At 31.3% G+C, this 26,942-nt stretch overlaps 2 protein-coding genes across 2 annotated transcripts; one reads left to right on the top strand and one right to left on the bottom strand.

Annotated features, from left to right (window-relative positions):
* Positions 1-94: 94 nt before the first annotated feature.
* LOC146533613 (coactosin-like protein) lies at positions 95-26,785 on the bottom strand. The gene is made up of 5 exons (XM_085195282.1): positions 26,582-26,785; positions 5,526-5,608; positions 4,283-4,393; positions 3,787-3,916; positions 95-939 (listed from the first exon to the last, which is right to left on the bottom strand). The coding sequence occupies exons 1-5, from the start codon at positions 26,633-26,635 to the stop codon at positions 823-825; spliced, it is 495 nt and encodes a 164-aa protein (XP_085051408.1). The 5' UTR covers positions 26,636-26,785; the 3' UTR covers positions 95-822.
* On the top strand, positions 1,280-2,833 carry Orc5 (origin recognition complex subunit 5). The gene has a single exon (XM_085195280.1). It carries the CDS (start codon positions 1,393-1,395, stop codon positions 2,782-2,784), a length of 1,392 nt encoding a protein of 463 aa, XP_085051406.1. The 5' UTR covers positions 1,280-1,392; the 3' UTR covers positions 2,785-2,833.
* Positions 26,786-26,942: the final 157 nt, after the last annotated feature.

Below are 26,942 nucleotides of genomic sequence, written 5' to 3'. Positions count from 1 at the left end.
TGTAGTTTCATAGTCTTATCTCACGTTTTATCTTATTTTCATATATTGTTATTAAACTACTAAGAATGGTTAAGGAAATAAATAAAACAGCCAATAAAATGTTTGGTTATTGTATTACCAGTCAATAATGTATGGGTGATATAATACTAGAGTAATGTATATTAAAAGCAATAAAAATCCAAATGTAGACAAAAATAAATGCACCTTTGCGCCTATATATGGCAATAATACGTCACGCGATCATTGCACCCTGCCACGACGAATATTTTAGAAAATCCCCAAAGAGACCACAAATTAATCCTAAAATAAATAAATCTTTGACATCAAAAAATAAATACAATTTTTTAACACGAAAAACATTAAAAAAAAGATAAGAAAATAAATTGAAATGACTTCTTAAAAATACTAAAAGGGCAAGATGCAGCGTTCCAATAATAAAGGCAAAAGTCCACATGTATAATGCCAAGAGCACATCACTAAAATATATTGTCACACAATATATCATTACAAAATACGAATCGAAATTCTAATTTATATTTTAAATATAAAAAACATTACAAAAATTTCTTTAAATCCGTTACAAATACTTTTATTCTACAAAAAGTTTTCTGAATATGCCACTTTTGACTTGAATTTAAAATACCTTATACCACAAATATTTTAACGAAGCAATACTGAAAAGATGTTGTTTTCTCCATTCATTTACTATTAAGCTTTGGTTGATTATTACAATAATATATGTAGAACATTATTGTCTTTTCTCTAGATATAGACAATAGTATTGCTAGGTTAAAACGCAAGCATGTATTTGTGTTAGGTAATTCATAAGTCCCTGACGCCGGTGCCGTAGTTGGCGCCGCCCGCTCTGTTTAGGGCGTCTTTGAATTGATCGATATCTATTTCAGCTTGACTCTCCAGTTGGAGTTCTACAGCAAAATTCTGAAAAAAAAAACATTTTATATATAAATAATTCTTTATAACTATAAAATTAAAATATTATTATTATTTCCAATATTCCATTTATTAATAAAATAAATAGAAAAAAATCTATTGATATATCAGCTCTGTTTGACTACAGTAATTATATTTAAAATGAAAATACATGCTGTATAAAAATACGATTCAGTTAAATCACGAAATTAATATAAAACTAGTGTTAAACACACAAAATAATTAAGTATTAAAATAAACAAAATCATCTTATAGAGACCGCACCTAACTTCATATCAATACTAAACAAGCGTAAAATGAAATGTTTCAAGCCAACCAATCACGAACCGTCATTTTAAAAGTCAGTTTGAGTTTGACAGTTAACGTCAACTCGGCGATTATGTTCGCGATATTTTTTTCATGTTACTCTCGCTACTAAATAAGAGAAAATCATAAATAATTATGGAAGATTTATACAACAAATTACCGTGCAGAGAAAGCCAACTGAACGAGTTATTAGATCTTTTAGGCGAAGGCGATGAAGTGTTACCGATATCTTTATTTATTAGCGGTAATATGGCCACAGGGAAAAGTGTATGCTTGAAAACAGTTTTAGAATATTTGGAGTTTAAACATGTTTTCATTGATTGTATTGAATGTTACACACCTAAAATTATGTATGAGGCTATTTTGACTGGACTGGACGACGATTTGGTGGATGTAAAATGCGATTCTTTATGGGAACTTATAAACAATTTGAACGCAATAGCAAATAAACAATCTGTGTATCAACCGCTCGTACTAGTATTCGATAGAGCCGAAAGACTTCGAAACACGGACCAAAGCATAATGTGCACCCTACTACGCCTCCGAGAGTTTTGTGATCTAAACATATGCACTATATTCGTTACTCATTTAACATACGACAATTTTTACTTCAAAATGGGAGTTCGAGAACCTATAAAGATATACTTCCCCAACTACAACAAAGAGGAACTGTTTAAAATAATATTTCTGCATCACGAGTCGTTTGTGCGATATGTAACAGGCAATAACGAGACTGATTGTGATACAAAAGATGAGTTAGAGAATCCAGAGTTGTTTGCAAACTTTCTCAACGCATTCTTGAGCGTGTTCTACCGACCGTGTCGCGATTTGATTGAATTACAACACATGGCTAGAGTTAATTTTGTAAAATATTGTGAACCAATTGTAAAAAATGAAATAAGGGCCACAGATCTCACTAAACTGTGGAGACATATAGCACCTATATTGAAAACTAGTCTAGAAATGCTTTATTTACGCGTAAACTCTTCAAAGCCATCATTAGTGTCACCTGGTAAAGAAAACACAGACTGGTTAGAACCACACAGTTACAATTTTGAAAATACTTTAAAAGAGGAATTATTATCAACAAAAACATTTGCACAAAGTTTTGAACTACCATACTACGCTAAATTCTTACTAATCGCTGCATATTTAGCCAGTTACAACCCACCGAAGGAGGACAAGAGATTATTTATGAAAAATCATGGGAAACAAAGAAAACGATTACAACAAGTGAAAGCCAAAGCTAAAATAAGTGAAAAACTTAATACTCAATTGGGTCCAAAAGTATTCACATTAGATAGATTATTAGCTATATTTTATGCAATTTTGGAGGAAAAAATTGGTTTGACAAGTAACTTGTTGGCGCAAATAGCCACTCTGGTTGAATTGAAATTGATAGCAGGTAGTAAAGAAATAGATTTAGACACATCTAAGTATAAATGTATTGTGGGTTACGACTTCATCTCAGCCGTGGCACAAACTGTTGGTTTTAATGTTAGAAAATATTTGTATGATTTTATATGAATATACTGTATTGTTCGGAATGTTACTTATTAAATGATTGATCTGTGTATTTTTTGTTTTAATTATTTGAACTTAAATTTGTATCATTCATATCATATTTCAACTCAATAAAGTTGGTATGAAATAGAGTATTAGTAAAATAATTAGACATTACAAGACTGCTGTCCAACCAACCAAACACTGTCAATCAAGCACAGCTTTAATAAATGCATACAACTAGTTTAATAATAAATATACAAAGCCAGACCTTAAGACAACATAAATATTTTAAGAATTGAACCTGCCACCACTTTGAGCCACTATACCACAGGACTTTCAAATAAGGGCAGGGTTTTTTAAATTGTAATTCTGACAACAATTTTATTACTTGATATAATATGATATTTATTTTGTACTAAAATAATTTTAGTATAAAAATATTTATTACTAAATAACATACTTGAGAATATTAGTTGATAACAACATTTGTTCATCACTTAGTGGAATAAGATAAGATTGAGTTACACTTAAAAATAATTAACAACTGTCAACGAACTAACTTCAAAGGGCAAAAGAAAGGCGTGTTTATGATTGATTGTTAAAGTTAATCTATGTTCAATAACATTATTAAATAATGATACTTTTAAATAAGAAGTATTATTATTTAATAATGTTTTTCAACATTATTAAATTAGGGGTAATAAACTATTATTTTTCTTTGTTATTTCTTTGTAATTTATTTATATTGGTTATTTACTGATATCATAGAAAATAATTACTATGCCAATATTTATGTTTTAAACTGCTGATTCTACTGATATTATCATTAACTGAAGAAAAATTAAACATGAGTATGAATTGAAATATATTTATGAAATACACATGGTGTAGTGAAGAAATATCTAACTATACATAATGGTTTGATTCCCATTCAGAGCAAATTTCAAGCATAGCCGTATTTATCAGAATTTTCTATAAAAAAAAAACGTACTGTCTCAACACTATCTTCTCTCTTATACTTACAGATATGATATCCTTGATGATCGCCTTGTCGGTGGACATCTTGGCGCGGTTGATGACCGACACGTTGGGCCCCACCCACGTGACAAATAAAAACTTCCGACGTTTTGACATCTCGTCACCCATTTGTAATCTGACGAAACAATTTATTTATAAATAAATGTATAGATCATAGTTATTTAGCTTCACGCTGTATCCCGCAAACCAGGATAGGTAGAAAGAACTTTTGAGCCTAGAGTTAAGACACTCCGTTCTCCATTAAGACACTTCTGTTTCCCAATTTCCCCGGAAATCTGGAGGCAAGCGTGCCTCGTTATCAGAGTGAAGAAATGAAAATATTAAATTATTTCATTCCCCGAGTGGGAACCAAACCCACAACCGTCGGTTGCTTTCAGACGCTTGTTCCCCTGCGTCACGATGGAATCATTTTTCATTGTATTCTATTGTTAAATAAACAAATGGGTATCTTAAAGATCTTGTATACAAAAAATAAGTTCACCTGAGGTAACCAAAAGCGCGCTCGTCGTCCGCGAACTGCGTACGGAACTCGGTGAAGTCGCTGCCGCGCGCCGAGCACACGATGCGGGCGCCGTCGAACTTGAACACCGCCCTAAACAATACACAGTGTAATAATTAATATTATAATATTTCATATATTATTATATTCATATTTTTTATTTTAGCTTCACGCTGTATCCCGCATATAGCAGGGTAGGGCAAACGGCACCTAGTGCTAAGACACTCCGTTCTCCACTTCCCATCCAATAAAGTTAGATTATTTATAATTCTGTAGGCATTTACGGGCATAGCATAATTAAATGATATATTTGGGTATTATATACGTCTACTCAACAAAATAAAATAATCACTTAAAAACTAAGAAAAAAGTATAAAAATTTGGACGCAGCGCAATTTAAGCCCACGCGCCTCTTGAACGATTTTCAAGAGGCTAGGGTTCGAGTTCCGCTATATACATTTTTTTAAACATTTTCTAAACATATTTGCCCATCATGGTTGTATAGTAAAAAAATAATAAGAAAACTAAATTCTACAACATAAAATTTGAAGAAATACAAATACAATTTCACCAAAACAAAAAGTGCACAATATTCCACCTACATTTACATTCCTATAGCAAATTACCACTATTACCGTAGTAACGTAGTTTCATTAACCAGGCAAGCCAAGTCTAGACGCGGCGCTTTTGATCGGAGCGAACAAAAAGGGTTCACAAGAGACTACGGCATCAATACATGATGGAAAAGAAAAGCTCAAAGAAAATGGGTTGGAGCAGTCTTAGAACAATACTAGATAAAGGTTTCTAGTTGATACTCATCTACTACATGTAGAAGAATAGGAGGGAACATAGTGTTAAACATAAAACATGCCGTTCTCCAGTTTCTACTAAACTAATATTAAATTAATATAAAAACTTTAAAATTTTCAAGTACTAAATTTAATATTTTCATTTCCTTGCTGTAGTAACGAGACAAAGCGCGTCGTTAATTTTCATCAATCAACAAACAAAGCCCCCAGAATTTAGCGGAAAGTGGGGAACATAAGTGGTGTTTGAATAGGAACGGAGTGTCTTCACACTAGGATCACAGGTTCCCTCTGTCTACCTTGCTATATGCAGGATACATCGTACAGTACAAACTATTAAAAGATTTTGGAGTTATAACTAAAAAAGCAGCCATAGCGTTCCATTAATTTTTTTGACGGAACCCTAAAATACGACTTACCATTCAGTTTGTGAACTGTCGGCTCTCACATCCTCGTACGCGGCGCGTATCGTGTCGCGGTCCAGTCCCGTTGTCATGGTAACCTGGAGCGAAATTAAAAATATTATATTTTATTTACTAAATTTCTCAATTTTAAAGACAATGCGTAATGTGGCGTAACTCAGCACCTTTTCTAGCTGGCGACTATTAAAGTGCATAAATTTTAAAGAAAAAAACAACATACTCTATCGACTACTCTATCAAAAAGAAGCGCTAAACCACAAAAAAAAAACATTTAGATAAATAATAAATATGAAAAATTACTTTGATTTTGCCGAAATTAACACGAAATGCATTTATCATTAGGTATACATCGGTAATTCGGCTTAAGTACTATAAATTGAATCTTGAGATATAAAGCTATCGTAGATTCGATTTAATCATATGGACCGTTTATTTTGAGAGTGGTGTAAGTCCATTTTCTTTTGTTTCGAGAAAATTAAAGGTTAGTATGTCGATGATTATGCAATTTCATTTACCGACCGATTTTAAGTTGTTCAAAATATGGTTTTTTTTTGAGAAAATAAACACGGACTAGTTATACTCGTATATAGAAAAATTACATTAAATTAAGCATGAATTACGTGATAGCTCATTTTTCTCAAAAATGGACTTACACCACTTTCAAAATAAACGGTCCATATAATAAAATCAAGTTGGTAAAGAACACCACCTCTACACCTCTTATATTTACAAAGCCCGTGGAAATGAAATTTAAAATACTCTCATAATTATACATTGCTGTTTAAGGGAACGGGCACACGATACTTAATGTATAATTGTTACTTGTTAATATAATTAATTTATATATGACACGAAAGCTCTTTGTTTGCATCGACTTATACGGAGATGGTCGTCGGTTCAACTTTTTATTTATAAAAGTGTATCTTAGATACGTAAAAAAACATATATATGTACATACCTACATGCATTTTATTTGACTGGGCGCAGCAGAACATGGTCTCATTGTAAAATCTAAGATCGTGGATTCGATTCTCACCCGAATATTATATAAACATGTGTATATAAAGGTCAATCAAACAATCAGCTTCACTCTGTATCCAGCAAACAGCAGAGTAGGCAGAGGGAACCTAGTGTTAAAATACTCCGTTCCCCACTTTCCACTAAATTATGGAGGCATTGCGTGTTGAGTGGCGGAACTTAACGCCGCCCCTTGCCTTGACACCGACGAAAATATAAATTTAAATAAATATTTCATATGCTCCAGTGGGGATCGAACCTACAAACAGTCGGTTTTACAGTAACACTTGTGGCCCTGCGCCACGACTGGCCTCGGCTGGACTGAATTATATAAATATGTAAGTGCTTGTCCCAGTCTTTAATTAAATAATTGGTCTAATAAGTGGTAAAATAAGTAAAGAAACACTCCGAGACACGAAAGTCTAGCGACGAACCGAACAAAATCAATACACGAACAGAACAAACTACCCAGTAAATTAAAGCACATAACGCCAGCGACGCTGTACGCTTAAACAACCAATACGAAAAAAAAACAACTATTTCTCGATATTAACTCTTAATTTGGCGTAAAGTTTTTGCCTCATTAGAAAACTAATGTACGCAGCCAACGAGTCGTCGCATTCTGCACTACGGAACGCGTATCGAAGGCACTCTCGTATATGGACGTTTAATGGAGGCAAAAATAAGTAATTGATAGTGTTGTTTCTATTAATTGTTGGTTATTGCTATTTTTATAAGAGGATATTGATCGACATGTTAAATAGGTGGAGAATATAGTGTTTTATTATTAGTGATATATTACTTTTCTTGAGATAAAAATAAAAGAAAAAAGTTAACTAAATTTATCCAAATTAAAACATTCGAATTCTGTATAATGTAAAAAGCTAACCATATTACTTTGAATATATGGCCACTTTCTTTATAAAATATTTTTCAAAGGAGTGAACGGAATAAAAATCATCATTCTCCTGGAAACCAACCGCGGGTTCAAATCCCGTTACGTTCAAATTTTTACTTATGCGCAAATTTTACTTTTCTTCTCTAAATGTGAAATAGCACTTTTAAAAATGTTAAAAATATTAAATATCTCTATATGTCCAGTGTACAACAATCTTTACATCTGCATAACTACATGCCATCCTTTCACTGTGCGCGATAAAAAGCGTAATTTTTTGTAATTAGCGCCTCTTGTTAGCATCCGAGAGTCCGACGTTAAAGTTGACTAATCTATTGTTATTTATAAATATGGAGTACTTAAATGGCTTTGTGTGTGAAATCATGTTTTTTTAATTTATTTTGTGCTTAAAAAAGATTAGCAGCACTTTCACGATTTTCTCCGCATAACAGGATAGGCAGAGGAAACCTAGGGTTAAGACTTTCTATCCCCTAAAAATCCGCCCAATTTTTGAAACATTGTGTGTTGAGTGGAGGAACTCAACGCCGCGCTTCGTCACTGTAATAGAGCGAAAAAATGAAAATAATCCTTTCCCCGAGTAGAAACTCACTGCTGATTATCACACTCCCTATTTTAAAAATGTTAGATTTTTGCCAAAAGAATATAAAACAATTTAAGAAAAGATTAATTACTATCTATTTATTGTTATCAATAAAACATAATCGCGATCGTTATCTTTATTTAGTACAAAAACTATAGTTTACTCATTTCTAAAATATTGATGATATCAATTTTCTACATAAATGACTTCAGCCTATCTATCAGTTGTTCCAAGAAATCAAGGTTAGTGTAATCGTTAAAATTTAATATTTCCGTTATAATTTTGTGATTATAAATAAATATAAATAGAAATGGTTCAATTTCTAAAAGTATTGACTAATGAAAGAGTACGTTTGTTTGTTATTTTGCACATGTGAAATGTTGTTATTTTATTAGTTTCACGACACACATAGCAGGGTAGGCAGAGGGAACCTGGCAACATAGTGTCAAAACACTCGGTTCTTCATTAAGACGTTTTCGTTTCCCACTTTCCGCCGAATTATTGAAGCGAAGGAATATTTTCCCCAATGGCGAATAGCATCCACAGCCGTCACGTTTGAAGTCGCACGCTTGTGCCCCTACGCCTCAACGGTCTCAAAGCATATTATTGTTGTAAGAATAAAAACATCAGACTATTTGATTTTAAGGATAGAGTTAAAGGAAAGTGCATTGGGATTTAACACACAATTACTTTAAAACGAAATAGTAAACCAAGATCAAAATCTCGGGATTATCCATAATATTTTTTTATCCTCTTTTAGTCCTTGTTGTGCAGGAAGAAGATTAAGGCTGAATTAGAAATCATTGAATATCTGAGTAAACGACGCAACAGATGCTGAGCAAAAGGTAAAACTTAGATAAAAGCGTTCATAGATATGCAACTTATGAATGAAAACCGTACCTCAAAATCGATCGCAGACTTGAGAGCGGCTTATAAATAAATACGATTCAAATGGTGGTAAGTATCCTTAATACCTTAGAAGAACAAGAGAATCCTGAATGACACGAATCGACATCCCTCACGCCTTCACTCCGCACGGAATCATTTTCCTTTCCCTCCTTCACGATAGCAAACAGTTCATCTATTCTAAATTTCAATACATTCACTTCATTATTTATTTTCCGTCCGTCTGTCATTAATTCGTCAAAATGTGTAATTTTCTCTGTAAATTGATTCAAAATCTTTCGTAATTCCTCCACATTTTTAGTTAAAACGTCAAATTTTGTTATAATACTGCTCTGGCTAGTGGACAATTTGTCGATATGGTCCTCTAGGCGTTTATATGTGTTTTCAATTTGGTCGGTTTGGTCCGCCATTTTTATTAATGATTTGCTTTACAATTTGCACATTATATTTTGCGTTTCATTGAATTCTTAATACTTTATACAATATAATGATGTATATGACGTTGAATTTTTTTTTCAAAATGCATATTGTCAGTCCAATTTATTTTTAATTACACGTAAGTAATTAAATTTAAGGAGTTTTTTGTGTAATAATATAAAAAATATGTATCGTATAATTGTAGCTATACATACTTGGAAACAAACATTTTCTTAAGAGCAATTATTATAGCTTAAGTAAGTAATATTTACCTATTTACTTAACAATTTCTATTTTGCGTTTTAGTAAAAATAAAAGTGACGTCTCTCAAACAAGGAAAGAGAGTAAAAATGGATCATCGTTAGCTCTATGTAAAGATGTCTCTGTGTCGTACGAAAACTAAATTATACTTTAGATAAATAATCTCCCGTAATGCGATCCTCTCCCGTAAATGCGGCGTTCTTTTCCGTCTCTGTCAAATTCCGTCTCTGTCGAAATGTCTCTGTCTCATCTCTATCAATTTGGTGGAGGTGGAGGGTGGAGAACGGAGTTTTTTAACACTAGGTCAGACATTCTGCCTACCATGTTATATACAAAATGCAGATTGAAGCTAAAAAAGTTTATATTTAGAATTGAAGTCAAGTAAAATAGACATAACAATAACAGTTAAGTTAGTTAAATTGTTACTATTATTGTAAGAAAAGTGAATCAAAATATTATGACCGACAAACCATACACAAAGTGGCCAGTAACCACTAAAGATAATTATTATTAGAAATAATATTTTGTTATTCACGAATATGATTCACATAATAAACGTTTTAAAATAATTTGAATTTCAAAATTATTAACTTAAATTAATACAAAAATAATAATGTTTAATATTTCATATATATTTAATAGGTACGTATATTAAATACATACATATTTAACACAAATATGAAATGATCTTCATGGTTTTTCTCCAAACCTAGTTGTAAGACATTCTGTTCCTTATTTTCTACCTAATTTTCAAGACATTCCGTGTAGTAATCTTAACACCACGCATTGTCGCGGGACTTTAACTATACCAAATAATTTATAATAAATATTAAGAAATGAGGAAAATCAACAAATGTCTTCATTTTAAAATGTAATAACTGACCGCTTAAAAAATATCGTTGAAATAAAACGTGAAGATTTACAACGGATAAATAAATCGTTTTCTATTTGAAAATCAATACTGAGACGAATTTAATTTTACGTAATTAAGTAAAAACTATTCAGTTCCGCCACCCAATACGCAATCGAAAATTGTAAAGTAAATGGAGAACGGTGTCTTCCCAATTCTAGGTTCCCACTAGGTTCCCACGGCCAATGCACTGCACAATAGAGTAATGAAATGATACTTATTCGGGACACTGTGAAAATGCTATATCTACGCTAAATGTAAAATAATTAATAACATTATTCTTGAAAGTTGATTATTTAAATAGGATTTTTTATTTCAATTGTTTTGGTGCGAATATTTTCCGCTGTTTCATGTTTTTTTTATAAAATAGAAACGATAACAGTTGTCAAATATATGAGATTTTATTATAGTTTGTAAAAAAACACTTTCCCGCTTTTTTACTCTTAGATCTCTAAAATCTACTTAACAGATTTTAATGTTGTTTTCACTAATAGAAAAAGTAATTCAATGTTAATGTTTGTATGTATAATACATGCAGTAAAACGGGAACCAGTTTAGTTTATAACGTTAAACGTTAGAGAGGATGTCAGATTAGCTAGTACAATTTAACTATAATAAATAATTCATTGTCTAGTTTGAAATTGCTTGAAACGGAAGTGGTTAGCTTACGGGTATATTAGTAAATAAGAGATAGCATGTTCCACAGATTGTTTCAATTTACTTTATGGTCTATAATATAATGTAGGTACAGTATTAATTTATGTAGGTACACGAATTACTATAAGGATTAGATATACCTACCACATGAAAGCCTTTTAAAATTAGTATAGTATAGCTAATCCAATTTTAAATTTAAAAAAATCTTTCCAAATACACAACGGAGTGTGTAAACACTATATTTTTTTGCCCTACGGCGTTGTACGGGATAACTGTTAAATAAAATATCTAGCTGTGATAGTAACGCATAAGTATTAAAATATATAATTTTTTAAACATTTCATAGTAAAAATTTGCTAGAGTTTTTCTATTTTAGAGTAATTGCATACTGAATGAAATAATTCAAAGCCACTTTTTATCTTTATGACAAAACGAAAAAAATGTTTTTACTAATATACCTACCCCTGAGTGGTGTCGAACCCATAACCGTCGGGCATTCCTAACTTATCAACTACGCTACGATGGCTTAAAGCAATCTTTTTCATACTCTTTTTAATACAATTTAATGCACGAGTATTTAGCTTCCCTCGGCACAGCGTCGTTTAGGAATGTTTAGTCATATTTAATTTGGGTCAATATACAACAGCTTCCTGTTTACGTCTACAGGACAATGCGCGGTATAAGCTTAATATGTTTAGGTATTTATATTAATAAAATTGAAATGTCTGTCTGTGATTTTGTCTCTTTATAGTATGACATTTTGTTAGATTTTAATATATTCTTTGTATTTTTTATATTTTCTGTGCATTTCTTAGTTAATTTTAAGGAATGTAACAAGTTCGCCAATGGCTGAATAGATTTTGATCATAAATCACTTATTCTAAGTTGTGGGTTCGGATCCCTCTCTGGGAAATGTATTATTTTCTTTTCCCGCTCAGGTCAAGACAAAGTACGGAGTTGATTTCCGCCACTTGATTTCCGGATAACGGGAAAGGAGAGTTTTAACACTAAATTTCCTCTGCCTACTCTACTATCTCCGGGATACAAGCTAAATCAGGTTTTATATTATACAAGTAAAACTCTTAGTTATTTTTTTTTATTAATGTTTTTATATAACAAACTAATTGATGCAAAGAAATCTTGTTTAAGCATTATATTTTGGTAAAGATAGCGCTAATGCCTTTTTGATTGATAAGCATCGATTTATAATGACAGCGAAGTATTAAAAAAATATGATAATAAAGTAATTTATAATCTATATAAAATCTATTCGGAAACTCCACAAATTAATATACTTGTTCGTTGTTGAGTAATTGATTTCTATCACTAGCGAAGTAGCTGGAGAGAACGGATCACCAAACGCTAGTCTCTGCTTACTTCCTCATCATTACCCTTCATATAAGCCCATCATGGGGACCTCGTGCATTTTACGTGAACTTTCTCAAGTACCTTGTTTTGTCACCATAGCGAGCAAATAAAAATAATTCAAAATGTTTTCCTACCTAACATTCGAATAGGTAAATAAACTTGTATAACGTTTTTTAATTCTAAGTTACTTCTCCGCTATTATAGGCACAGCACTAACTGTATAGGTACATTTTAATTATTTAAATGCGCACTTTGAACTCAACTCAAAAGGCAAAAAATAAACGTTTAACTTCGCTCGCGCTGATTGCGAGTGAGTATATTAAACGGCGACTCTACATGTATTTTTGAATACAGCCTCGAATTATAAAGATTTATTTAAAGCCTAAATAGAATTCTAAATCATCCTAACATATATTAATCGAAAAATAATACTCTTTGTAGACAAACACTAAGAAAATGACAGAAACTCTACAAAAAGAAAGTTTACGACACGACTGGCAGTTAAATTTCAAAACAATTGTACCTACACTTTAAAATTAAGAAAAAAGTTTAAAAACTTGATACAGATAATAAATTTAAATATAACATTAGGTCAATATACCTTACAGATTAAAAATACTCATCGCACTCGAGTTGAACGTACGCACTTTGTTTTGATGAAACGGTCTTAAATCTTAATATATCTATGTACAATACAGTACTGTATTAACGAACTTCCTTTCTTTTTACGACATTGGGATAATTTTGTAGGACATTTAATTTCAGAATTGTTTACTTTTAAAGCGGTTTTTATGGTATAAACTTATTTGTTCGGAGAGAAAATAATAATAAGCAAATTGATGTGGTTTTAAATGTCTATGTTGTTTTTGTGTTTATTTGCCTTAATGTTTCGAATTTTTAAAGCATGTATATTAAAAAGCATAGTAAATCTAATGTTTATAATATTTTATATACCAATATAGTTTATGGTACTTTAACACATGAGAAAATAAAGCACATCTAGTTCTAGACTACGTCTGTCTAAGCCCAACGAGTTGGAAACAGAACCGTTACAAATCTCAAGATAGATTAACTTAAATGATTTTGAACCCACAACCACCTGAAACATTTCAAACTGTACATTTTCTTTGTAGCTTCACGGTGTATCCTGCATACAGAAGAGCAAGAATTTTTTTTGGATATATTGCATGTAAAATCGCAGAAGTCAACGCCACATTTTATCTTATTACTAGGGCGAGAAAACGAACAAACACAGTCCCCCAAATTACAAACACAACTCCCAATAATCGTGAATATCCAAACTATAAAATTTTGTTCTATCTGTGATAAATACGAAGTATTAATAAAGCAGAATTTTGTCTATCTGTGGACATTCACCCTCTGCCTTAACTTAAGGACAGGAATAAAAAATCAAGTAATTCATACAAATATCACCCTTATGTTTCGTCCTCACAAAAACCCATTCAAATTTTAATTAAGAGTCACGTTTTCATTTATTAGATAATAGGTTACTTTAGGCATAAAAGAATGATATCCCCCTTTTATGTACATATTAATTCAATTCATCAAACGAATTTCTTAGCTGAAAGGAAACGCTGGTATTTGAGTGACTATTGAAACATGCATATTATTAATCAAAAGCAGCAGGTTTATCAGCTTAGGCAGGGAGAGCCTAGTGTTAAAACACTCCGTTCTATACTCTACGTCCAATTTTTATCCCCGATTTATTACCCCGAGGGGGAATTGAACCCACAACATCTTAGTCCTCATTACGAGTGGCAATCGAACCCATAACCGTCGTATCTACAGTTAAATGTTAGCTCACTGCGTCACCCCGGGCTCGTGTAATGTAATTCTGCGTATAGATTATCGATTTTAACTATATTACATATATACATGTAGGTATGTTATCTGTTGACTGCATCATAATGAGGTCAATATCCGGTGATGGTCACGGTGACATTGTGCTATCTTATATTTAGTTCATATTATAAACGTCGCGGTGTGGGTTCGATTCCTATTAAAAATAAAAAAATAAAATGAAACTTCATATACTCTAAAACAAAAGAATGTTCTCTGCCTACCCTGCTATAGGTACCTATGTGGGAGATATCTAAGCCCACTATATCATTAGAATCATGGCAGATTTGGTAATGGGTTTACTTTAATGTCAGAAGAAAAATGTATGTTTTATGAAAAATTACCATAAAATAAAAGTGGAATATTTTTTTCCATATACAAAATCCAAGATATTAAAATATTTCGAATTTCCGAGTGACAATCCAACCCACGCTCATCGCGTTTACAATTAGACGATGTGTCGCTGCGCCGAGACGGTCTCTTATACATATGTTAAAACATATTATTATATTCCCACACGAATACCATATATTCGCATGGCTATCACCATATTTGGGGTGCAGGTGACCTGCTTTTCGTGTTGCTAGGTCATGGCTATAATACATACTTACTAAAATTCTTAAATAATACCAAGATTTTTAATATATAAAAATGATTATAGCTTGAAGTTTTTTGCAGCTTCACACTTTTCCTGCATAGCAGAGCATAGGAAATAGGTTCCCTAGGAACGAAATGGCTTATAATTAGGGTAAGCCTCTTCGTTTCCCACTTACTGTACCGTACCTGCCTTATTATAATGCAAACAGAGATTCACATTACTCCGTTCTCCACTTTCTAACCTTTTATGACAAATTGTGTGTAGAGTGACAGATCAAATAAGTTGTATAGTAACCTAAAAACAGTATTCAAATCCTGGCTCAATTATCAAACCAGCTCGATGGTACCTAATTCACGTAAAATAAGTATGACTGCCAAGATTCATAGTAATATAGTTTTTACAAGTAGGTCAAATACGGCTTCTTAGATTTTATCACATACTTCCAGAGTCGACCTAATAAGCGCTTTAAAAAAACAAAATATGTAAAAAAATATTTTCGAAATTTTCTCTTAACATATATAACAATGTAAATAAAATGAATAAATTTAAAGTCATATAACACTTATGTAAATTTTATGGATATTATGCGAAAGTAAAGAGGAAATACCCATTAAGTATAATTAAAATATCTTATAACATCGTCACGTTCTGTTAAAATTGTTAACCTAAATCACTTTTGGCCAAAAAAGTAAATATTTCTTTTATATAAACAAGACTTGTGTAGTTTTTACCTGCGACTTCGCCCGCCCGGCTATGAAATTAGGGGGCCGAGTGGTCCGTGCCCACCTCAGAAATTTTTTAATAATAAAAAAGAATTTGCTCGACAAATTAAAACAAAAACAACCTTTACAGGAACATATTCTTTCAAAGCGGAAGTCCAAACAAACCCCTTTTTTAGCTTTAAAATGAGAAAAATCTGTATAAAAACTTGTATGATGGATATGATTTATTTATTTAGTTATATTTTTAATACGTTTTAACCCCTTAGCGTCGACACTAAGATAAAATCTATATATATAAAATCGAAAGGTCACTCACTCATCACGAAATCTCAGAAACTACATGTGCTAGGAATCTCAAATTTTGCATAGGAGTTATTTATAGGACGTAGGTGCTCGTTAAGACGGGAATTTGCAATATTCGACTTCTAAGGGGTTGTTTTTGGGGTTGAAAGATTGTATGAAACTTCGTTACTACAAATGCTAGGAGTCTTAAATTTTGCATGGACGTCACTACAAATGCTAGGAGTCTTAAATTTTGCATGGACGTCACTTATAGGACGTAGGCACTCATGGAGACAGAAATTAATAATAACGTAGTTCACGCAGGCGAAGCCGCGGGCAGGCCGCTAGTATTTAATATAGTTGTATGTTGTAGCATTTATGGATTTTGGATGGACGTGGAGGAGGCACGGGTTCGAATCCTGTTACATTCACCTTATAAAAACTGTAGTACTGTACTTTTATTATGACATTTCAAGGGTGCCAATATTATATTTTAGCATTACCAATTTAAATAGGTAAAGCCGGAGGTGAAACCTAGTATTTTCGTATATTTAGACATAGCAATAAAAATTGATAATATTTATTAGGTAATTAGCATATGAGGTTATATAATATAGGATATAATTACCTCATATAAGTAGGTAATTAATTCAATTTCCACATGAAAAGAAAAATTTAGTTTCACTTATTATTACGGCTGGAGTAAAACGAAACTAAAAGTAAAATTGTTATTTAAAAGTTATATTGCTTTTTATAATTAGAAACAAAATATTAATTTTACTTTATAACACTTATTTTAAAAATTAAACTTTTTTTGTTATTTCATCACCCTTCCATACCTTTGACCAGTCCAGACCAGTCGTAGATAACATTTAATTGACCAGTATGAATGTATTTAACTTTACCTCTGTTTAATATGTAGCTGTGTCCCGGATAGCAGGGAAGGTAAAGGGAACCTAGCGTTAAGACACTGTTCCCCACTTGTTTTTCACGCCTACCTAATTTTCGAAACTTTGTGTGTTGAATGGAGGAATTCGACGGCTTTGTCTTATTACAAGAAATGAAATAGGATTAAATATAATCATTCCCCCGAGTGGAAATCGAACCCACAACTTTCACGTCGACAGCAGACGCTTTCCCACTGCGCCAATTTAATTTATAATTAATTAAATTGTTAACATTAATTGACGTCTCTGAGAGTGATAGTAAAATAAGGAGGCAGGTCGTTTAGTAACTCAACAATAAAATATTTCGCTTAATAAAATAGTCACGCATGGCTGACGTCGCGACTGAAAGTGCTAAAATTTAACGCCCCAAGTACTACGGTTAGGTAATTAACTCGTTATTTTATAAGTGAGTGGTTTCTGTATAGTAGCTATATATGTAAGTATAGCTGTGGCAATTATTTATCAAATTTACACGCCTGTAAAATGTTTTTTTTGTCAATGTACGACTTAAATTAGTCGGATGATTATTTTGTCATAGAAAACGAAAAAAAAAATTCTTTCGTTCAAAAAGGACATATATTAGAAAACTTTTATTGATTAAATATTAATCCCTTCTTACTCACTCTTACTTTCCACTTCTTTGGTGGATCACGACACTGCTCTATATCAAAGCAAACCACGACAATATGTAAGTATACTATTTGTAATTAACATTTGTAAACCATTGTGGCCGTCGTAACAACGTTTGAGAGTTAACGCGACGGTAGTGGGTTCGATTCCCATATTCGATTATTCGATGCCACCAGCTTCGATGCTTTCGATGCGAGATAAATAAAATAAAGTTTAATTTGCATATCCTTCGTATGTAAAGAAACATCTTTGATAATAATTAACTAAATATAAATTATTTTGTTTATTAATATTAATTTTTTAACAGCATTTTTACTCAAGATTTCTTGTCTCTGTGCGTAGTAATGGTGCAGCTTAACAACATTTATATTTAAACATCGAGGGAAGCTAATATTATCCTCGGTATGGAGAAAGGATCGTCCAAAATAACTCCCCCTGACCTCGAACTTTGAGTGCATTTGGATCACCGCCAACTTTGAATGACTCGTAAAAATTTAATTATAACACAGAAGAAATGTATAAAAAGTGCTTCCCGCTGTATTCCGCTTGGTGGTTAGGCAGAGGGAGACTAGTGTTATGACACTCCGTCCCCGACGCACCGTCTAATTTTCCAGAGATTACGTGTCAGAAAACATACATATTTAAGTATTTTGCATTTTAGAGGTTACAGCAAATGCCGGAATTTATTTAACCCGAATGGCAAAATAAAATCCCAAAATAAAGGCCCGATCGTCTAAATGCAAACGTGATGAATACAGAATTGAGAGAATTAATTATTTTTTCATTCTCTTTATTCTGGGTTCATCGAAAATTTATAGAAGTTGATCTCGGAGTGTCTTAACACTATGTTAGTAGATTCCCCCATTCCTACCCTGCTATGAAGTATCTAAAAAAAAATCTAAGATGCATTAAAGATATATATGTTGCAACTAGTAAACTAAAGAAAAATATAAATAAACCTTTTTTTGTTCTTTCCATAACCTAAAAATGTTTTCACAAACTGAAACATTTTCCCAAATTTAAGCTTTTATTTGGGGCTGAACAATAAATTCCATTGTCTGCTTTGTTTTTTTTAAAAACGACCCGCTTTGTGTAGGACAACAAAGATCTCTTCGAGTAATGTCTATATATTTTTTTAATGTTTACAATTCAAATATCTTAACTGAATAAAATTAAGGATCTACATGCGTTTTAAATTTTTTGTACAATTTACTTTTTCGTGTATATTTTTGTGAATATATATTTATATTTACCTATATTTTTAAGCATCTAAATTAAATTTAAAGTGAAATGAGCATTAATACAGATTTGAAAGCCATATTTTCTCATAAAAAGCACAGCGCCAGGTCATCGCACCGAGAGTCGAGACGAACAAAAGAGGCTTTGTGGACCACATCACACAAGTGAGAAAGTATTTCCGGGTTTTTTGAATGCCTCTCCTAGTAGAGAAACTGAAACAAGCTACGCTCAGGGATATAGACCAGAGATAAGGATTCTTCTTTTTTTCTGTTTGTTGTTGTTTTTATTTTGCATCTGTGATTTGTATTGGCTGTTTTATGTCAAGCCTGTGTCAATATGTTTTGATATTTTTCGAAAATAGATTACGTAACTATAAGCATATGTACATTTTATAATCTGTTTTGTAGTAGCGTCTAATACATAAATAAGAATTTCATAATAAATAAAATATTTTTTTATGTAAAAATGAAATGGATTTGAACCTGCGCTTCATGGAAACCGTTCAACCGCGTTCCAATCAAGCTACTTTGAAATTCTTATACGTTGGTTACAACTTATTTACTTTGGTAACATCTCTGCTGGAAGATTTTTCGAATCCCGCTACATTACAATTTTTATATCTTTGTAAAAAAGTATTTTTCTATTCTGTTCTGGTAAGTATAGAATTATTTTCTTTTAAAATGTTTATTTTGAACAATATAATCACATTCAGTCAACTTCCAACATGTATATTCCTATATATCTCTTCATCGGCAGGATATTACACCAATTGAGACGCGAAGCTTTCACGTTATTTCCATTCCGTTAAAATTAAATTATGACGAAGTGACTAATGCATCTGAATACGCTAGCTCATGGTTATATTTGTAGACGCTATAAAAGCTAAATGCCACCATTTTATTGACGTTAATAACTTTACTCATATAAATTACCGACTTTGATTTCAGAAAGATACTGTATTTGCCTATATTAATAAGATCTGAAATATATAGACACTCGTCTTATACTTGTTTGGTAGAGTTTGTTTGGTTTAACGTGATAGTCTCAGAAACTATATATTTAAATTAAATAAAAATCCAGGCCTACAGTCACACTATGTGCACCCAGGCGATCCCCACTCGAAGAAATGAAATATTTATTTAAATTTTCCTATTATTTAAAAGTGAAATATTTTATAAAAATCCATTTCTTCGCTCTAGTGTCGAGGCAAAGCGCGGCGTTGAGTTTCGCCATTCACCATACAATGCCTCCTGAATTTGTGGAAAATGGGGAACTTAACACTAGGTTCCCTCTGCCTATCCTACTGTGCGTGAAACTAGAAGTAAGTTAAGTTGAAAAAATATAAAGCAAATTGAAAAAAATTATAACAAAATAACATAAATATATCCATTTAATTATGCCTTTTATTTATATAACGCTCACAAAGTAATACAGAATGTGTATCTAAAGGTTAAATTAATTCCATATGATTAGGCCTAACTGGTAGTATACAGTAAACATTGTACAGGCTAATAAGCATTAATTTCACTTACACTTTGATAATTATTATAATTAAATACTTTCTAGACGCTATCATGGAGTAGTTAGAGCGTGTATAATTGAAAGAGATGGTTATGCCTTCAAATTCTATACGAATAATAAACGTGAAACTGACTGACAAACCGCGGTGTTAAGTTCCGCCATTGTACTGCATGTCAAATTGAACGGAAAGTGTAGAACGGAGTGTTATAATTAAATACTTTCTAATTGATATTAACTGTAGCCTGAAGGACATGAACTTCTTTCATCACGGCCCCATACAGCATTATAAAATATTTTAAACACTTCCATTCCGTCTCTACAATTATATAGAGTAATTTAATTTTTTTAATCTGTATTTTATTTTAATGTATAATTTAATATTTAAAATATATTAAAAAATAACTGGTCACTAATGACCGTAACTGATTCGATTCTCTTGTATTATGGTGTTTCCTTTTTTTTATTTAAAAGAAAATTTAACCGACTACTAAAATAAAAGTAAATATATATTTTTTTATGAGTGGTCTTTGAATGAGTTGAACTTAAAAGTGCAAAAAAATATTTGAACTTTCCAAATTCATCTTATTAATAAATATTTATACCTAAATGTCTAGACGAAAAACTTGTCAACTTAATATTAATAAGTATCATTATTATTAATATTTTTTAATTATTATGGTATTTATAAAAGCGTTTAATAATGCAGAAATTCATTATTTATCCTTTAAATCCATCCAAGGCCGAAAAACGAGTTGTAAATTTTCTTTAAAAGGGTCACAATAATATATCGTGAATGGCCTTCAGTGTCAATATTGACCTCGTTTTGGGCAAAATGCAGTACAATGAAGGTAGTCTGGTTGCCTTTAACATATGTGCGATATCGGAAAATTAATTATATTGTAAAGTAGTATTTTATTTTGTTTCACTCTGCATCACGCGTAATAGCAAGGCATAGGGAACCCAGAGTTAAGTTCTGCCGTTCGTTTGTTATCAAAAATACTTTAATAAACTCACAACAACAGAAATACGTACTGTAGCCATAAGAAATAGAGTTCATATATTATTGTGAATAAAATACCATTGAATCGTGCTAACGATGATTATATGTTTTCTATAATAAGATGTTTTTTAAAGTGCCGCGTCAGGGCATGAGTTTTAAATTTCAACAAGTTTTTTTTTTCGTTCAAATATACGTTAGTACTAAGTATTACGACTTTCAAAATTTCTAATAAGTAACTGTCTACAGATATTGTAACAGTGAACGTTTATGTTACATTAATTATATTTACGAGTATATTAAACAAAAAATACAACAAATAACCGTTACCGTTTACTCCTCTCGTCTGTGATAAAATATTTCAATGTAGAAGAACATTGAAATATTATATAATAATATCAATAATATTTTCTTTTTTATGAGTGTTGGCAAACCTTTGGTTTTAACAAACTATGGTTTTGTCAAGAAATTCTTATTTGACAGTATAAATATAATGTACAATTGTAATATAAAAATATAAATTGTCTAAGAAAATTAAAATCTACTAATACTTCATAATGTCAGACAGGTCAAACATTGTTATAGAAAGATTACTTTTATTTATACATAAATGGTTGTGCGTATCTCAATGGCATATCTCTTATAGAGCAATGCCATGTTAAGTGCATTATTATCTTTACGACAGATAACATAGATTCTATATTATCTGTGGGATTAGAATAATCCACCATTCATACATATATATTTTATACACTGTATTTTTATTTTTAATAACTTTCCTGTAGTTTTTCGTAAAAACTTTTCTATTGCAAAATGCATCCTAAAGATTTATAGTTACGTGGGTAGACTAGCTAAATAATTAAACTTAATTTTCGTAATTATCCTTTCTCTAGGTTAACTGAATAAATAAACAACGTATTTATTTTAATATTAAATACAATTTTGTTTTAACTATACTTAATTGTGTTTATGTAAAATATAAAATATTGTAATACAAAAAAATAATTAATATTTGAAATACTTTACATATAAGCTACATTTTCTTAACTTACACTATCGTGCGAGAATTATCCTCCGATTTCTATTGACTGTGTAATAAACGGCTCTGTACTATAAATTATAATCTTGTCATTTAATTAAATATCAATATTTGGTGTGACCAAACATCATTATATTACCCATCAAGCTCCATGACGACGGACTCATTGTCTAATTTGAAACATTATTGATTTATTTAAAGGCGTTTGTTTGCTTATTAGGAGTCTAGAATGGGTATTTCATTTTGGCTAAAAAAGATATATGTATGCATATTTAAAAGAAAGATTTATGTGACAGTTCTGTCTCCTAAATCAAAATGCAGCCAAGTATTTAATACTTTATTATATTCTAGTGTTAGGACACTCCTTTCTCTATTTCCTTAGAGACGTTGCGTGATGAGCGGCGACACACGCGATATTTGTTTATAAACATTTTTTTTTTTCGCTTCACGCTGTAGCCCGCATAAAGCAGAGTAGACAGATTAAACCTTGTATAGAAACATTCCATTTCCCACTGTCCAGCTCAAACGTCAAGCCCAGTGTCGCGCTTTGTCTTGTTACCAGAACGAGGAAATCAAAATAATTCCTCCGTATGGAAATTGAATCCACAACCGTTGCGTTTACAATCAGAACTGCTTCAAATATACAAATATACGTGTATGCTTCATTGTATTAAATATAAACGTAATATAAATATCAAATATATAATTTCAAAGCTCGATGCTTATACTTACAAGTTTTTTACGTATCCTTAATATTATAATGTGTATAAAATTTAAAGTTTAAAGCTAAATAATGATCAATCCTATGTGAGCGTATGAGTAGGTGCGGGTCAATGACACGCGACTTGTATGAGAAACGATGTTCGAAATTTAAATTGTTACAGATAAAATAAATCGGTATGTTAATATGGTGATGGTATGGTTTTATTCAGCGTAAGGTGAGTATTTTTTTATGTAAAGGTAATTTGCAGTAAAAGTAGTATATGTGTAGTTTTAAAATGTCGATTAAATAATTTTTGTACGCTTTACAGCTCTTTTTTTTTCTATAACTAAATCATTTTTTTATGCCATAAAAATGCTCATCTATAATATATTTTTTAAAATTTTTCAATACATGACTAAATTGGTATGTAAAAGAAAATATTTTCATTTATGAATTAAATTAATTATGATATATTACTATGCTCAGTGCTGTATATAAAGTAATATTTTAGCTTGTATGTACATAGTTTGTAGCGTGAGATTTTTCCGCTCAGTTATGCATGAAAATTCTAATTAAATCTAAATGCACTCGGTCGATAAGTCGATAAGAGCGTAAGTAATTCTACATATTCTGCTATGTTAAATAAATATAATAATATTTATTCCTAAGACGTCACTCGTTTCAATTAGGGGAACGTGGTCACATATTTTGTAATATTTTTCACCATTTGAGACATAAATAACATATTTAGTAACGGACTCACAATTGTATCTAGTTTTTGTAACCAGATTAAAAAACAGCTTTACGTTTAGCAAGGTCACTCTTTCACTTCATTGATGGCTGGCCGGTTGCGTAGCGGAACTCAACGCCGAGCTTTGCCTTGTTACCAGAGCGAAGAAATGAAAACATTAATATTTAATAACTTCATTCATTTAGAGTTGGAATCGAACCAACAACCGTCGGGTACGCGTTACAATCACTCGATTGTGCCTGTGCGCCACGACAGCCTCCAAACCTATTGTATTTATATTTAGGCTATTATTTGTTAAGGCTTTATTAATGTATGGGTGAGTCAAACAGTATTTCTTGCTTAAAGGCCAGTACGATAAGGACGTTGTTGAATCACAGACTATATTAATATAAGGAAAAAGTTTATTTACATTTGAATACTAAATAACTTAACCTAACCTTACTTTAATTTATGTAATTTATAGTCGAAACTAATTGTCCTTTTTGTGTATGGTAAACATCGTTTTGAGAGAGTTTACAGAAAAAACTTGCGAAAATTTATAATTGAATTGCTTTCATTTGCCTTGGCTTGGTAAAACAAAAACGGTGTTATGATTAATGCAGATAAAGTGTAACAGACATATTATTTTATTTAGTATATATTTTTTAAAACACTTTGGAAAAATACACTCCGTTCCTCACGCACCCAGAACAAGAGATACCAGAGAGGAAGTAAACAATTGTCATCCTGTAAGTGAAAACCGAACCTACTATCCCCGGGTTTATAGTCAAATGCCCTGTCGCTGGGCCACCATTGCTCAACTACAACTAAATTATTTACGTAGATTTCCAAGTTACCTGAAGGTAAGAGTAATATAGACCATGCAAAGAGACCATCTACCATGTAGCTTTAGGCCCGTATTTATAAGCCGCTTTCAAATTTGAGATCGATCTTGAGATACCGTTTCCATTCATTAACTATACATCTATGAACGAAATGAATGAAGAATAATTTATAAATACGGGCCTAAATATACGAGTATTAGTCAGTTCAGATAATGAAGTATTCGTTTATTAGTCTACTCTATATTGCTAGTAATTAAGGAAAAGTGTACACAAAATCATTTTAGCTAATTGGATGTGTCAGTCGCAGTTACCAGGTTTCTAAAACTGACTCGTATAGTAACAGTCATATTCTTTAATATTTTTGTATTTATTATTTATTATCTGTAAGTTATAATATTAAAAAATAAATATAATTTGATATTCTTCGGAATTAGGCATTACAATATATATATATATAGAATTATTGGGTAATTTTGTGTTTGTACAGATGTGAAGGTGTTTCTTTTTTAATTTATTCATATGTTATTTTTAAATAATTTAAAACATATTTTTTTATTACTTGACTGACCTTAAACTCTATTCTAGAAATGCATTTTTACTACAGTTTTAAAATTTGTATAGGTTTATATCAGAAACATGTATTTATGTATAGTCCATGTAACTATATTCTATATTTAACACAAAAATATATATACATATATTTTATAAAATATTTCAGCTAACATAACTAAATTCGAGTACACCTTTATCAAAAATAGTCTCATTACTCGCATGCAGCCTTCACGGATCATTGATTAACGAATAGCTTTAACTATTGTTATATTCTCCTAACTTTGTAATTTGTATGTTACATTTTAACAAAAAAAAATCCAAACAAAAAGAAAATTTGCTACACTTATTTTATTTTAACGTTATATGTACGATATTTATTATCTTCGAATAGTTTTTTTAAAATTAAACTCTGTTTTGCGATATGTCTTGTTTGACATAGATATTTTTTCTTTTTTTTTTAAGTGTAGGCAAAGGGAACCTGGGAATATAGGACAAAAAATCTGCCAGTCAGCGATTGAAGCCACCGCGTACCAATAATTAGGCTTAAATCTGACATCACCGCAACTATTCAAATTATAATTAATTTAAATTAAGATATTCGAACAATATGACATATTTGTGTCAGTATTTTCTACATAACTGGATTCGGGTGTTAACGGACATTACAGTTCTGGCGGCTATTGTTCCTAGTACCGTTCAGATTATAAATGTTCAGAACTAACTGTTTCATTAGCTCCCAGGCTTTTTGTGGGAAAAAAATATATCATATTTTAGGTTAATTATTATTCGTGGTTAAGTATATTTGGCGTAAGGTAAATTTGATATGGATTTGTAAGCTTGTTGTTGAATAAATCTTTTTTTTTCATTATTATACCTAGAGTAAGTATGAACATATAGGTAATACATGTATAATAATATTAATTTTAAATATAAATATATCTTATGTTTTGTTGTTAAAAATATTTATTTAATAAATATATGTACTAAAATATATGTATAATAAACTATTCCAATACAAATCTTATTAGATTGGAAATCTCGTATAATCTTTTTGTTATTTTCAATAATATACTTAATTATAAAACAAATATTTTATTTTACACCATAATAAATAGAGTTAACTAAATCCATTAGTTACCTAAATAAATCTAAAAGGGCGCATATTACTCATCCTCCAGACATATCAGACGGAAATCACATTAACCGGCAAGGCGTGCCTGCATATATACTAAAATGCACCCAGACATCTCTATAGCACTTCACCCCCTCTATCGATACTGCGCGACACATGCTAAAGCCGAAACGTGAAAACCAATTCTGTATAGGGTAATTTAATAAATAATTAATTAAACTCACTTTTTTCGGCCCATTCTGGACGATTGTGTCGTATTCCATGCCTTCCACAGACATTTTCACTTAAAAAAAATTAAACACCAAAAAGTTTACACTGAAAAAGGTTTTGTAAACGATTTTCAGTTCCGAAATCGCTACCAACGAAGTTCTATAATAAAACACTGTATACACTTGTGTATGGGCAGGATATGATTTAATTTATCCTATTAAATTAATATTTACTATACAAAATATACGTCTAACGCCGTCCGCCGGCTTTAATGCTACTAAAAGACGCCCACACAGCCTCCCTTCTTACAGTAAGTGAACTCTACATTACATATGTATATCACAAGTTGATATAGCCGTGCCGTGCCATTGGACG

Source organism: Heliconius melpomene, chromosome 12 (assembly GCF_056956725.1).
Source record: "Heliconius melpomene rosina isolate 202511_hmr_F chromosome 12, ASM5695672v1, whole genome shotgun sequence".
Classification (NCBI taxonomy): Eukaryota; Metazoa; Arthropoda; class Insecta; order Lepidoptera; family Nymphalidae; genus Heliconius; species Heliconius melpomene.
This window is presented reverse-complemented; position numbering and strand designations above follow the sequence as displayed.

What these genes read in the sequence shown, in the direction of transcription:
- LOC146533613 (XM_085195282.1), bottom strand. Translation starts at nt 26,635, where the DNA reads ATGTCTGTGGAAGGCATGGAATACGACACAATCGTCCAGAATGGGCCG. An exon ending in TCCAGAATGGGCCGAAAAAA is followed by an intron (nt 5,609 to 26,581) that starts GTGAGTTTAATT and finishes ATTTCGCTCCAG; the next exon opens with GTTACCATGACAACGGGACT. An exon ending in CGCGCTTTTGGTTACCTCAG is followed by an intron (nt 3,917 to 4,282) that starts GTGAACTTATTT and finishes TTGTTTCGTCAG; the next exon opens with ATTACAAATGGGTGACGAGA.
- Orc5 (XM_085195280.1), top strand. Translation starts at nt 1,393, where the DNA reads ATGGAAGATTTATACAACAAATTACCGTGCAGAGAAAGCCAACTGAAC.